This window comes from Agelaius tricolor, unplaced genomic scaffold (genome assembly GCF_023055355.1).
Source record: "Agelaius tricolor isolate 1412-34295 unplaced genomic scaffold, bAgeTri1.0.p SCAF_43, whole genome shotgun sequence".
Taxonomy (NCBI): domain Eukaryota; kingdom Metazoa; phylum Chordata; class Aves; order Passeriformes; family Icteridae; genus Agelaius; species Agelaius tricolor.
In genome coordinates, this window is record NW_027269303.1 from 1,319,874 (window position 1) to 1,335,042 (window position 15,169).

At 54.5% G+C, this 15,169-nt stretch overlaps 1 protein-coding gene across 1 annotated transcript; it reads left to right on the forward strand.

Annotated features, from left to right (window-relative positions):
- The first annotated feature begins 6,606 nt into the window (after nt 1-6,606).
- On the forward strand, nt 6,607-7,808 carry LOC139604000 (olfactory receptor 14I1-like). The gene has a single exon (XM_071455000.1). It carries the CDS (start codon nt 6,622-6,624, stop codon nt 7,552-7,554), a length of 933 nt encoding a protein of 310 aa, XP_071311101.1. The 5' UTR covers nt 6,607-6,621; the 3' UTR covers nt 7,555-7,808.
- Nucleotides 7,809-15,169: the final 7,361 nt, after the last annotated feature.

Sequence of the window (15,169 nt, forward strand, 5' to 3'; positions counted from 1 at the left end):
CGTATTTGCAGCCCATGCCCCCCAGCAAGCAGCCACCGCCCAGCCAAAGGTGAGGGCCCTGAGGACACATCCCCAGCGCCTGGGGTGCAGAGCAGCCCTGACACAGCAAGGAGGGCTCTGCACCTGGGCTGGGGCAGAGCAGCCTGGGGGGACGGGGCAGGGCAGGGGAGCAGAGGGCAGCTGTGGAGGGCCAGTGCTTGCTCCAGGGCTGGGGGCTTTTGCATTCCTTGCCTTGCACTGCCCTGTCTGGCCATCTCTCTGTCCCAAGGCTGCTGAAAGCACATCTGATGAGCTGCGTCTGTTTGCAGTCTGAGCTCAGGCTTGGAGGGCTGTTGGGGAAGATGAAACAGGAAAGCCTTATAAATATGATTGCCTGGCAAAAGATTTTGAGAATATGGAAACTATAAGTGAGATTGAAATGAAAGCAAGCTTCGAGATCCCTTAGTTACTGAACAATGGGAAAACAACGGTGTGGCCAGCTGAAGGTAATCCCCTTTTGATGAAACAAGACCCTCTGCTTACAGGCAGGTCCAAGGGTCCCAGCAGACACTGCCAGCTTGGCAGAAGGGGTCCAAAGAGGAGTTTTTAGGGTTTAAAATGTAGCACAGTATGGTAATGTAGTGATTCTTATAGGCTGTATGGAAATGCTATAGGATTTGTATGTTGTACTAGATTGGTTAAGTGAGAATCAGAATATTCAGCACAGAAGATGATTTATTGTATTGTAATGGGAACTTAGCTCTTACTTTTCTATGCTCTTAGCTCTTACCTCTTAGCTCTTACCTCTTGTCTCTTAGCTCTTGCCTTTTATCCTCATACCCCTTTTACTCTCTTATGCTTTTACTCTCTTACCCTCTCATCCTCTCTACCCCTCTCTTCTCTCAGGCTTGCTCTGAGCTGCAGCTGGCAGCTCCAAGCAGGGCCCTGCACCCACGCCCTTTGCAATAAACCATCCACGACCTGGCTTCAGAGATCTCTCGTCTCCGTTCGTCCCGACCGTGCTACCCCCGTCAATCCTACAGACGGGGATTGGGTGCCTCCTGTGAAAGGAGTTCCCAAAACCAATCCCTGCAGCTGGGACAGCCCAGCTCCTGCCAGCTGGTGTCCTGTGCATAGGGACCTGCCTGGTGCCATGGCCAGCACACGTGGCCATGGGGACAGAGCCAGCAGATGCAGCCTGGTGGGATGGGCTTGGGGCTCCTGCAGCAGGTGGACAGGAGCTGGCAGGGACATGCCCCTGCAGGCAGCACTGCCAGTGCCCTCCCTGGCACAGCAGGGTGATGCCCTGCATGCCACAGGGCTGGGCACTGAGTGTCCTCTGCCCCATCCCACAGGAGGCCGCTGGTCCGTGCCAGTGTCCCCGTGTGCTGCAGAGCTCTGGGGACCATCAGAGCAGCAGCTCCACGATGCAGAACATCAAGGCTTCCCCACATACAAGTGCACAGCTGCAGCGTCTCCTGGTACACAACAAGGTAGGTGTGATGTAGGTGGGGACACAGAATGGTGACTGAGGCTTGATGGCATTGCTGACTGTCCAGGGGGAATCTGTGCCTTCAGTCTCCAGAGAGACCTGAGTTGGATTATTGGGGTGTGCTGGATTGGGCCCTGCATTGCAGCCAGCTGCCCTCTCCTCCTCAGCCCAGTGTGACCCTGCTGCACGGTGATGGACACATCTCGAAGGGCCGTAATGACCAGCATCGTACGGCGATCAGGACACAGGATGTGTCAGGTATGGCCCTGTCAGGGCAAGGGGGTCAGTGATGACAGGGGCTGATTATCTGCAGGGTGCCAGCTGGGGGATGAGTAGGGCTCTGTGTACAGAGCTGGGTAATGTGGCGTGGGTATTTTGTGTCTGGGGTGAGAAGAAAGGGGCAGAATGGAGCAGGAGGACTGGCACATGGGGCAACTGAGCTTGGAGCTGGAGTAACGTGGGAGAATGGCCATGCCCAGTGTGGGACAAGAGCTTGAGTCCTGGTGCGCTGGGGCCAGCACCTGTGGCGGCTCACCCTTGCCCTTCACGCCCAGGCCCTGCCGCCTCAGGAGAGCACGGCCAGGCACAGCTCCTCGACAGGTCTCATGGGCCCCAGGGCTCGAGCAGCCTCTGCAGCCCCGCCAGACATCAACAGCCCCCGGCCAGCTGGAAAAGACTCAGTGCCCAATGCTCGACCTGGGACATCTTGTCCAAAGCGAGAAACGCCTGTGACAATTGTCATAAGAAACTTGACTTTTTACTTGTATATAGTTATTAAGTTAGTTGTATATAGTTATTAGGTTAATAAAAACTGTTAAAATTATAGGCAGAGCCTTGTCTCCCAGCCTGTCTCTCCCCGGGCTCCCTGGTGCTCCTTCAGCTCCTTCCCCCCTGCTGTGGCTCTGCCCCCGGGCTGAGCAGATGGAGCCCCGGGCCGGGCCCTGAGGCCGCTGCTGCTGCCGCGGCGCCTGCGGGGCAGCCCTGAGGCTCCAGGCCGGCTGTGGGAGCAGGAGCGGCGCTGCAGAGCCCGCGGCCCTCACGGGCTGCGAAGGCACGGGCAGATGGCCGTGGGGCCCGGCTGGCACTGCCGGCGCTGCTGCTCTGGGCTGCCGCCTGCAATCCTTACAGGCAGCCCTTAGGCCGGCTCAGGAGCCGCTCGGAGCCGTGCCCGAGGGCTGGCCCCGAGCCCCGGCCCCCAAGGGCACTTGCCCCTTCATCTCTGCACTGCCACATTCCAAGCTCATTTGTCAGCTTCCTCCTGCCCTTCCTTTCTGCGGGGCAGCGTTAGGGGCTGGCCCAGCGGCTTTCCTCCCGCACGGCTGCAGCCCCTTGCCCACAGCTCCCTGGCGGGAGCCAGAGCTGCTTTGCAGCCGGGCACCCCCGCCGTGTCCCGCAGCCCGGGCCGGCTCCTGCCCGCTGCCGGCGAGGCCCCGCGGCTGGGCCCGGCCATCCCGGGCCAGAGCAGCTCCCTGCCCGGGGGAACACAGGGGGACACGGGGGATGTGAAATACAAAGCTGCGTGTCGTGTCAGGTACACACAGGCAATGTGTGTATTTGTGATTGCGATATGTGTGCAGACCGACAATGGGACAGTTGTGAATTCTAATAATAACTGAGGAAAGTAAAGCATGGAAGAAGTCCTTTGAACCCATCTTTTGTTTGCAATTGACCTTGGTTGATTTAGGAGCATTGGCATTAAAGCATTAAGGATGTTGCTTCTTGCTTGTAGTTAATCCTTAAAGAGTTCTGCAATAATAACCTTTTGAAGTATAATTTTAGAACATTGCTTGTATCCTTGAAACTATAGCTTTGGAATATATATAAAGGAAACAAGCTTATCTCACGCCTTAATAAAGCAGAGAAAAACAGCTTGAGAAAGGAAGATGAACATCGCCTCAAGGATTTATAGTTTCAACCAAGGGAAGCTGGACATCACTGTTGTTAGATTTATAGTCTTTGCAATTTAAAGGAGGACCCACATCTGGAGAGCTGGACCTCACCAGATGGGATTCGTCTTTCTTCTTTTGGAAACCGGACCACCACCATCTGGGAATACTCCTTTTGGGATACATCCTGAGAAAAGCTAAATCACAATAGTACATAGAATTGTGACGTAAAAATTGGGAATAGAAACTGCTGATCAGTAAGAATTGGAATAGAAACTGCTGAGAAAGCTTATGAGTACCCCTATAAATACCTGTAAGCCTCAACTATCGATGTGCAATTGGAGGGAAAACTTCCCCTACTGTAGCCAGTGCTGTATTGCTCATACTTTACCATATTAATTAATAAATTGATTGCTGCTTGAATATTGGCCTAGTCAAGCCTCCTATTTATACCATCCATAATTGTAAAAGGAAAACTTCCTGCTGAACTGAACAAGACTAGAGGGAAATCAAGGCAGAGCCATGGTTTGTCAGGACTTGCTTGATCCTCATGAGCCCTGTGGTGCATTTGGAGCTGAGCCCTTGAACCTCAGGGCCTGAGAGGAGATTGCACAAACCTTTCCAGTAGTCAAAGTCAGAAGAAAACCCCAAAGTGTCTCAAAGCATGAATGGGTCCCACTGAGGTCCATCCCAACACAGGCTGCTCATGGACTCCTTGGAGGAGAGAACTGGAGGCCAGGATGGCACAAAAAATTCTCAGAGACTCAGTGTGGAAAGGAGAATCCAAAGTACCTTAAAAAACCTTGAGTATCTCAAAGCATTAATGAGCCCCACTGAGTGTCAGTGCAAAGCTCTCCAGGGACTCGTTAAAGCAGATAATTGGAGGCCATGATTGCACAAACCTCTCAGAGACTCCAAGGCAAAAGCCAAACCCAAAGTCCTTTGAAAAAGCTGCAGTCCCTGCAGGGAGCATGAAGGAGCCCCCAGGGCCATTGCTGAGCAAGGCTCCCCAGGGACTCCTTGCAGCAGATCCTTGAGGCCACTGGGATGTGGGCTAGGGGGGGATGCTGAGGGCAGCACAAGGGGCTGACAGTGCCCAGCCTGGCTGGGGCTGTGCCAGGAGGCCCCAGGGCCTCAGGACAAGGTGTCTCCTCCCAGCCCTTGCTGGCACAGACCCTGTTGTGCCCCAGGGCACCAAGACTTGGCTTCTCTTTGTCCCCACCTGTCATCGCTGCCTGCAGTTCTCTGCTCTGCCTGGGGCCTGGGGACACTTGCTCAGTCGTGTCTCTCAGTGGGACCCATTAAAAGTGCAAGAAAGTTTGGGGTTGGATTCTGCCTTGGAGTTCCCGAGAGGTTTCTTCAGCTCCCTCTCAGGGACTGATGTTCAGGGCCTGAGCACAAAGGCCCAGAGGCTGATTAAAGTCCTTGTGCTGTGTCTGTGCTGCTGAGCTGGGCTGGGCTCCTGGCACAGAGGCAGCTCCTGGTCACCAAGAAGAGCTTCAAAAGCACATTTCTCTGGATGAGCAGCTCTTGTGCCAGCCCAGCAGGGCTGGGGCACTGCCTGCAGCCAGCCCGGGCACAGCCCAGAGGCACAGAGAGCTTCAATCAGTCAGGGCTGGGAAGGGGCTGAGAAGTGCCTGGGGCACAATCACTGCCAGCCCTTGGCACAGGAACCTCTGGCTGCAGGACAATGCAGCTGCAGCTCCTGGAGCCATCTCCTCAAGCTGGAACATGCCAATGCCTGCAGAGCCTGTGAGTACAACTCTGAGTATTTCTGGTGCAGGGGAGGTTAAATGCTCATGAGGATCTGACATGCTGAGGGGTTCTGATCACTCACAGAATATTTCCAAGACAAGGACTTTGTAAAAAATGAGGATATTTCCAAAGACTTTGTAATTCAGTTTCCTACAATTGGACAATGGCAGGGAGGGGGAGATAAATGTTAAACGTTGATTATGAATGATTTATTATTATTTTAACAAGTGCCTGAGACATCCCAACTGTTTCTTTTAGTGATCAGTAGGAGATCCCTAATGTGCTCTCAGCCACTCTGCCCATGGACAGCAGCAGCATCACCTTTGCTGGAGCCATCAGGCTCAGTCTGAGCTGTCCTTTCTCCAAGCTGCAAACAGAACCTGCCCTCAGCCAGTGCCCTGCAAACAGGCAGGGTTCTGTAGGGCCAAGGAGAGGGTAGAGATTTGGGGTCTGTGAGTGCTGGCAGGGAGAGATCAGGCACAGGGAAACACCTGCAGGAGGGAAATCTGCAGGAAGCAGAGAGAAGATCAGGCAATGAGAGAAAACAAAGCCCAGCAATGCTGTGGCAGGGAGAGTTTAGAGATGCCCACAGGAGCCCCTGCAGTGCAGCCCCTCCCTCTGAAGAAGCCCCCTCCCTCCTGTGCCCCAGCCAAGCCTCTGCCCTCAGGGCCGGGGCTCCAAGGCGTGCAGCCCCTCCTGTGCAGGCAGAGCTGCAGCAGAGCCGTGGGACAGCTCTGCAGCCCCGGGCCCAGTTCCCTCTGCAGAGCACAGGGCTGGGAGCAGCTGCCCGGCCCTGGGGGCTCTGGCAGGGGCACAGCTGGCTCAGGGTGACGCTGTCCCCAGGGCCCGGCTCTGGGCAATGCTGTCAGTGCAGCCAGGGAAGGAGCTGCATCTCCCTTCAGCCAATGCCATCAGAAGGACACTTGGAAGTCTCCCTGAGATTTCAGTCCAAGCTGGGAGCTTCAATCTAGGGTGCAAATCTTTCCTAGAGCATCACTGAGTTATAAGATTGATGGGGAAAGGCAGAGGTGTTGTGACACTGAAAATGGTGCTGCATTGGTGGAATGAGCAACGTGAGTCCTTGGCTACAAAAGTGGAGCTGGGCTGTGGTGGATCCATGTGATCTTCGCAGCACCTGGCTGTTTTTAAGAGAAACATGGGAGTGTGAACATACTCCATTTGTGAAAAATGAAAGCCCAGGGAAACTCCACACAGAATGAAGGGACAGACCATCTCCCCCCAGTCTCCACTCATCATCTTGCCTCAGGGAACTCACTCTATTCTACCAAAGTGCAGCAGAAATGCTATGGGTTTGATATCCAAGAATACCAGAACAGATATGGGGGCAGCTTAAAAAGAAAACCCCAGAAGTCTTAATCACAGAAGCGTGTCCGTGTGTGATACAGAGGAGGGTGTATGGGAAATGGCTTTGATTTTGGTTACAGGTATCTCCCCTAAGTCTTCACTGTCCTTTCTCCATGAACAGGTGCCCATGTGCAGCCTCAGCAAATGTCCAACAGCAGCTCCATCAGGCACTTCCTCCTGCTGGCATTGGCCGAGACGCGGCAGCTGCAGCTCCTGCACTTCTGCCTCTTGCTGGGCATCTCCCTGGCTGCCCTCCTGGGCAACGGCCTCATCATCAGCACCGTAGCCTGCGGCCACCACCTGCACACGCCCATGTTCTTCTTCCTGCTCAACCTGGCCCTCAGCGACCTGGGCTCCATCTGCACCACTGTCCCCAAAGCCATGCACAATTCCCTCTGGGACACCAGCAACATCTCCTACACTGGATGTGCTGCTCAGCTCTTTTTCTTTATGTTCTTCATCTCAGCAGAGTATTTCCTGCTGACTGTGATGTGCTATGACCGCTACGTGTCCATCTGCAAACCCCTGCACTACGGGACCCTCCTGGGCAGCAGAGCTTGTGCCCACATGGCAGCAGCTGCCTGGGCCAGTGCCTTTCTCAATGCTCTCATGCACACGGCCAATACATTTTCCCTGCCCCTGTGCCATGGCAATGCCCTGGGCCAGTTCTTCTGTGAAATCCCACAGATCCTCAAGCTCTCCTGCTCCAAATCCTACCTCAAGGAACTTGGGCTTCTTGGTGTGGGTTCATGTTTAGGACTCGGATGTTTTGTGTTCATTGTTTTCTCCTATGTGCAGATCTTCAGGGCTGTGCTGAGGATCCCCTCTGAGCAGGGGCGGCACAAAGCCTTTTCCACCTGCCTCCCTAACCTGGCTGTGGTCTCTCTGTTTATCAGCACTGCAGTGTTTGCTCACCTGAAGCCCCCCTCCATCTCCTCCCCGTCCCTGGATCTGTCAGTCTCAGTTCTGTACTCGGTGGTGCCTCCAGCCCTGAACCCCCTCATCTACAGCCTGAGGAACCAGGAGCTCAAGGCTGCAGTGTGGAAACTGATGACTGGATGGTTTCAGAAACATTAAACTGCTGGCCAATTTCTGCAAATCACTTGTAATAAAAATAATCTTTCATACTTCTTGTTGGTTTGGTTGTGGGTCTTTTGTTTTATTTTTTTTACTACTGCCCACAAATAAATGTCATTGTTTGTGCCATTTCTCATTTTGTTTCTCTCCACCTTCCCTGTGGCCACAGACTGTGCCAATGAGGGGCTGTGCTTTTGGTGGCGTTAAAGGAACTAAAGGATCTCCCAGCAGAGTTTTCTGCAGAGATGCCCTTTTGTTGCCTTCTCTGGAGCTGCAGCAGCAATGTCTGTGTGCAGAGCTGGGGCAGATCAGTGCTGGCACAGATGCTCTGGTCCTGCTGGCCACACCATTCCTGATCCAGGCCAGGAGCCATTGGCCTTCTTGCCCACCTGGGCACACTGCTGCCTCATGTCCAGCCTGCTGTCCATCAGTCCCTGCAGGTCCCTTTCTGCCTGGCTGCTCTGCAGCCACTCTGTCCCCAGCCTGTAGTGCTGCAGGGGTTGTTGTGGAAAAAGTGCAGGACCCAGCACTGGGACTTGTTAAACCTCACCTTGTTGGATTTGGGCCCTGGATCCAGCCTGTCCAGGTCACTGTGCAGAGCCCTCTGTTGCTCCCACATGTCAAGACTCATACCCAGTGTGGTGTCATCTGCAATAATGTCCTTGGTTCCATGGGGCCCCTCAGTGTCACAATGGCCTCTTGGTTACACCAGGCCCTGCACTTTCACACTGGTCTCCTTGGTTCCCTGGGGCCCCGAAATGTGACAATGTTCTCCTTGGTTCCATGGGGCTTCACAGTGTAACAATGTTCTCACTGGTGCTGCAGTTCCACAGTGGCCCCTTGGTTCCATGGGGCCCCAGGATGTCACAATGGCCCCATGGTCACATGAGGTCCCACACTGTCACCATGGTCTCCTTGGTTTTGCAGTGTCAAAATGGTGAAACCCCTTGGTTACACGAGGCCCTGCAGTGTCACAATGGCCTCTGTGGTTCCACGAGGACCCAGAGTGTCACAGGGCACTCCCTGGGTCCATTTGGCCCCACAGCACCACCATGGACCCCCGGTTCTGTGGGGCTGCACGGTGTCACCATGGTCCTCTTAGTTCCACAAGGCCCTGCAGTGTCACAATGGCCCCAGAGTGTCCCAATCATCACAGAATGACAGAATCAAATAGGCTGGAAAAGACCTTTGGGATCATCAAGTCCAACCCATGCCCTAATACTGCCTTGTCACCCAGACCATGCCACTGAGTGCCACTGGAGAGGGACAGTGACTCTGCCACCTCCCCCCTGGCCAGCCCATTCCAGTTCCCACTCACCCTTTCTGTGAAGAACTCCTTCCTATTGTCCAGCCTGAGCCTCCCCTGGTGCAGCTTAAGGCTGGGTCTTCTTGTCCTGCCCTCCAGCAGATCCACACTCACACCCAGCTTGGTGCCATCTGCAATTTGTGAATGCTGGACTCGATCCCCTCACCCAGATCATCAGTGAAGATATTAAACAGGACTGGGCCCAGCACAGATCCCTGGGGACAGCACCAGTGCCTGGACACCAGCTGGGTGCAGCACCATCCCCACCACTCTCTGGGCCCAGCCTCCAGCCAGCTCTTAAATCTCCCAGCCAGGAGGGAACCTGCCCAAGCCGTGGGCTGCAGCTTTTCCAGGGAATGCTGTCAGAGACAGAGTCAAAGGCTCTGCTGGAGTCTAGGCACACAACATCCACAGCCTTTCCCACATCCACAGGTGGGTCACCTGGGCATAAAAGGAGACCAGGTTGGTCAGGCAGGACCTGCCAGCCCTAAATCCACTGAGCTGGCTGGCTCTGATCCCTGGGCCATCCTGTGGGTGCCCTGTGATGGCACTCAAGGTGATCTGTTCCATAACCTTGCCGGGCACCCAGGTCAGGCTGACAGGCCTGGAGTTCCCCAGCTCCTCCTTCCAGCCCTTCCTGGGGATGGGCTCACACTGGCACCTCCAGTGCTCTGGGCCCTCCCTGCTGAGCCAGGACTGATGGTAAATGATGGAGAGCAGCTTGGGGAGCTCATCCACCAGCTCCCTCATCCCCCTAGGATGGATCCCATCTGATCCCATACACCTGTGAGCATCTGAGTGGCTCAGCAGGTCAGCAGCTGCTTCCTCCTGGATTCCAGGGGGCTGTTCTGCTCCCTGTGCCCATCTACCAGCTCAGGAGAACACTTGTCCTGAGGACAACCTGCCCTAATATTGAAAATGGAGACAAACAAGGTGTTAAACTGTTCAGACGTTTCTTTAGTTACTCTATTCTCCACTGCATCCAATAAAGAGTAGAGGTTCTCTTTATCTGGTGTTTTGCTACTAATTTATTTATAGAAACATTTCCTATTATTTCTCACACAAGTGGCCAGATTAAGCTCTAACTGGGCTTTCACCTCTTTCCTCTTCTTTGTGCATAACCTAACAACATCCTTAAACACTTGCTGAGTTGCCTGTTTCTCTTTTCAAAATGATGCATCCTCTTTTTTCCCTTAACTTCCCACAAAAGCTCCATGTGGAGCCAGGCCAGTCCTTTTCCTCACCAGCTCATCTTTTGCCACACTGGGACAGGCTGCTCCTTCCCCCTTGAGATTACTTTCTTGAAATGTGTCCATCCTTCCTGGACCCCTTTGATTTTAAGGGCTCCTTCTCTTCAAAAAATCAGTACCTGATTCAGTACTCCCCAAATCAGCATCCTAAATAGGCCAAAGTCTGCCCTGCCTAATTCCAGTGTAGTTTTGTTGCTGCCCCTCCTTCTTTCACAGAACATTGAAAACTTGATTATTTCATGGTCACTGTGCCCCAGGCAGCCTCTGAGCCCCACATCTGCCCCCAGCCCTTCTCTGTCTGTGAACAGCAGCAGACAGAGCTTTCCTTGGCAGTGGGAGTGTTACCAAAAATTCAGTGAAAGAGAAAACTCTTTTTAGCCCCAATGTAGCATTAAGAAGCAGCATTCTTTATTCAGCTGGATGCACGGGGGAGAGCTCCTCCCAAAGCTGTGCAGGCTGAGCACAGGAAAGTTTCTGTTTATATTCTGCATTTTGCACACATATTCATTGATTGTCCTGAACTAAACATACATATGATAATCATTTCCCCAAAATCATTAGCATATTTCCTCTCCCCTTTATCCATGTATTCTTCTGTCCTGGGGGTCTCTCTGGTGGTCCCTGGTGGTCGTGGACCCCAATGTTCCAGTGGGCCTGGCTGAGCTGGCAGGACCCTGAGGCTGCTGAACTTCCAGTTCCCCTTCTCACACAATGGGCCTTGTGTGGTTTCCATAGGCCTGGGGATGTGGAGAACAAGCTCCAGGTGTCAGCTCACCTGGTGGAGACAACTGATCATCTGGGAACATGAGGTCACAGCGTGGGCTGTGATATCACAGAGTGGGTTATGTGAGGTCATCAAGAGCTATAACATCATAGACTGCCTCTGTGAAATCACAGAGCTGGCTGTGACATCACAGGGCAGAGGTCTAACATCCCAGAACAGACTATGACATCACAGAGTTGGCTTTGACATCAGAGACCAGCTGTGTGACATTAGAGAAGGGGCTGTGAGCTCACAGGGCAGGCTGTGACATCCCAGCAGGGCTGTGTGACATCCCAGAGGGGCTGTGTGACATCCCAGAGGGGCTGTGTGACATCCCAGCAGGGCTGTGTCAGGTCACTGGGTTGGTCACTTGGCCCCAGCACCCCCTCACAGTTTCTCCCAACAAGTCCAATGCTGTCCATGCCCAGCAGGGTCCCTGTCCCCCGAGATCCCCCCGGCCCACCTGGAGCCACAGCCTCCACCAAAGGATGTTCCACAGGATCCACCCCAGAGCCTGACATGGGGACAAGGGGCCAGGGCTGTGTGACCAGGACATCAAGGACGGGGATTATCCAGGTCACTGTGGCCTGGGTTGGGTTGCCCAGGGCAGGAAAGATGTCTGGCAGCTGGAGCAGGGGCTGGGAAGGGCCTCCAAGGTGGGGCTGGAGCCCTTGGGCTGTGAGCAGAGGCTGAGGGAGCTGGGCTTGTCCAGCCCAGAGCAGGGAAGGCTGAGGGGCTCCTCATCCCAGCCTGGCAGTGCCAGCGAGGAGGGGATGGAGAACACAGAGCCAGGCTCTTCACCGGGGGCCTGGTGGGAGACAAAAGCCAATGGGTGGGAGGGGAAAGAGGGGAGATCAGCCAGGACAGGAGGAGATGAAATGAGTCAGGATGGTTTCAGCATTTCCTCAACACCAAAAGCAGCCTGACCTCCCTTCTCCACCCAGCACTGACAGCTTTGCAAATCAGGAAGTGTTGGAGCTGTTTTGCCCCCACTCCAGGATGAGCATCCTGATACAAAAACTTAATTGTGTTTATATCTGTCACAGAACCACCTTTGTGTGTAATTAATGTTAGAATGGAAATGTGGATGGAGGACGCATCAGTCGCTGCTGGGACATTGCACATAGCTCAAGGAAGAGTGAGATTGTTATTAAATTGTATCCTGTTCAAATGTGATCTGTTGGCCATGAGGAGAAGCTTTCTGTGCCTCTGAGTCTCACCAGTTCCTGGCCCCCAAAGGACACAAACCTGATGAGTTGTGGTTCCCATTCAAGTGCCTGCACTTGCACCTCCCTCCATCCCCAGAGCAAAGCTCCCTTGTCCCAGAGAGTCCCTGGCAATGCAGGGATGAAGGAAACAGGATAGGCTGTGGGGATCAGGGGCAGGGCATGCCCAGGGATTTGGGGTGGTTGTGAGCCCAGGGCAGGATCCAGCCCCTGGCCTTGCTGAACCTCATCCCATTGTCCTGGACCCCTGGCTCCAGCCTGGCCAGATCCCTCTGCAGAGCTTCCTGCCCTCCAGCACAGCCACACTCCCACCCAGCTTGGGCTCACCTGGGAACTGACTGAGGGTGCCCTCAATGGCCTCGTCCAGATCAGCAATAAAGACATTGAACTGACCTGGCCCAAATCCTGAGCCAGGGGACACCCCTGGATGTGACTCCATTCCACAGCTGCTGAGTGCCAGGGGTTGGATGAGGGAAATGGCGGAGAGGGGGTAGAGACAAAGTCTGATTCATTGTCAGCCATGAAGGGTCTTGATTTTCATATGTGTTCAGACTGCATTAGGAGGTGCTGGGGGTTAAGGTGAATTGGACATTGCTAATATCAACCTATAATTAGCAAAAGAAAACTAAAAAAGACAGAGTTCTCTCTGTATTATTATCAATACAGTATATTCACTTAGAATACACTTCTGAAATCTGACTAAGTAGCCACAGAAGAAGTGAAAACTTCAATTACTCCAATGAGCTTGTCTTACTTGGATGTTTTGAACAAATCTTTATGAGCTTATATAACTGAATTCCTGAACCAAAGAGCTCAAGAAAGAAGAGGCCTCTGGAGTAATAAAATTCATCAGCAACCTCCAAGTGGCTGAGGATCCATCCCCACCAGAGCAGCAATGAACAGAAATGGGCACAGCTTTGTGGCTGCTGTCCCAGCTCTGGGATGGGCCCTGGGCCTGGAGCAGGAGCAGCTCTTGAGGGCCCCAAGGCCGGGGCTCTTTTGCTGCCCTGGGCAGATGGGATGGCAGCAGGGGCTGCAGAGCTCTCAGCACCTCAGGCCGAGGGGAGCAGGGCAGCCAGGGAGCCTCCTTTGGCCTTGGCCAAGCACCTTCCCCCATGGCTGGGGCTGAGTCCTGTGGCAGCTGCAGCTGCTGCTGTGCCCTTGGCAGGGGCTGAGGCCGTGGGGCCAGTGCCCAGAGCAGCCTGGCCTGAGCAGAGCTGTGGGGCCAGAGCCGGCTGGGCTGGGCTGGGCTCAGAGAGGCCCTTGGTGCTGCCCAGAGCTCAGGGCAGCTGGCAGAGCTTGCAGGGAGCTGGGCTGGGCTCCGAGAGCCTGGCCCAGAAACCATCAGTGTCCATCTCAGCCTGTCTGAGCGTGCAGGGGCAGGACTCAGGCCAGGCCTTGTGGGGCAGGGCCAGCGCCTGTGCAAGGCATTGCAAACAGGCAAGTGGCCAGAGAGGAGGCTGCTCTGTGCCCTTGGTGGCATGGACAGAGCAGGGAGGGGGCCCAGGACATTTGTCAGCGCCAGCCTCTCTGCCCATGCGTTGGCAGCCCTGGCTGCTGAGCCCAGCTTTGGCCTGGGCTGAGTTTGGCTGTGGCCCAGCTCCATCCTCCTGCAGGGCTCAGGGCCTGTTCCCGGCCATGGCCAGCCCTGGCTGCCTCTCTGCTGGCCCAGAGGCCGGCAGAGCCCGGGGCAGGGCTGTCTGTGCAGCCCCACAGGAGCCACGGGCTCTGCAGGAGCTGGCAGAGGCTGCCCAGCAGGGAGGCCATGGGGCACAGAGCCCCAAGGCTGCTGTGGGCACCACGGCACAGGGGCCGTTCCCAGCCGCAATGCTCCTGGCCTGGGCTGGGCCTGCACAGGGGCTGGGCCACCATGGCTGGGCCAGCACAGGGCCACAAAGGGGCCACGCAGCCGCTGCCGGGGCTGACAGCAAGGCCAGGCACACACAAGCAATTGCTGAGCATGGCCTGCGCTGGCCAGGCCTGACTGTGCCAAAGGCACAGCTCAGCTGCCCTTGGGGGCTGCAGCAACACTCCAGAGCCCAAAGAGCGTCCATGGCTGGGCTGGAGACCAAGGCTGCAGCAGGGAAATGCAGGGCTCCTGCGGGATGGGGAGGCCATTTCCAGCACACACCTCAGCTCTCTGATGATCCCAGCACCATGCTGGGCCCTGTTTCAGACTGGAGCAGAGCAGATGTTGATGGGACAGGAGCCCTGTGGGGCTGTCAGGGACCTGCAGCTTGCAAGGTGCTCTGCTCTCCCTGAGGTGCTCTCGGAGAGATCCAATCCCAGCTGGGCACCTCAGGGCACAAGTGGCACTGCCTGTTCATGGGCACACAGCTGATGTCAGCCTGGAAAGGGGCACAGGTGTTAATACCTGTTAGTTTCATAATATACCAGCAAATCTTTATTATCTGGGTCATTTGATTCCTTTTAAGAAATGGCAATGTTTTCCCACCAGGAACACAAAGTTCCTGGAAGTGTACTGATGGCAGAAGGAGAATAAATAATGATCTTCCTGTGGACTTGTGTCACCAATATCCACTGTATTACTTCCTCTCCCTCCTCCTTCAGGTGTTTCCAGCTCTCCTGTTTAAATGGCCATGTCTACGGACACCCCTTCACTAGACCAGCTGGACCTATGTCCACCTTGCTGCTTTCAGATTTCCTCTTCAAGATGCTCTCTGGGCATTCGAGTGCCTGTCAAATGACTGGTTTCATGCTTTGAGCTGCAGGGACTTGCCCAATATTTCTGAAGTTCAAAAAAATACCACATTAGTCAAGATCTTAATTGTGTTTATATCTATCACAGAATAGACAAGGAGAGCGTCCCTGGGGCTGGGGCAGCACAACTCAGAGGCACCAGCAGCTCCAGCTGGGCAATGGAGTGTGAAATGTGGCTGGGAAAGCCCTGCCTGGTCTGTGCCAAGCAGGACACACAAGCCCTGACTCCCATCCCCCAAACAATTCTCTCAAGGAGACATTTAAAAGGAATTACAATTGTTTGTGTACTCTGAGTTTGATAAATACCAACAAGACAATACTGGAGAAATACCAACAAGAGATTCTCAGG

Bases quoted from the DNA above. Each gene is read 5' to 3' on its own strand.
- LOC139604000 (XM_071455000.1), top strand. From the start codon at position 6,622: ATGTCCAACAGCAGCTCCATCAGGCACTTCCTCCTGCTGGCATTGGCC.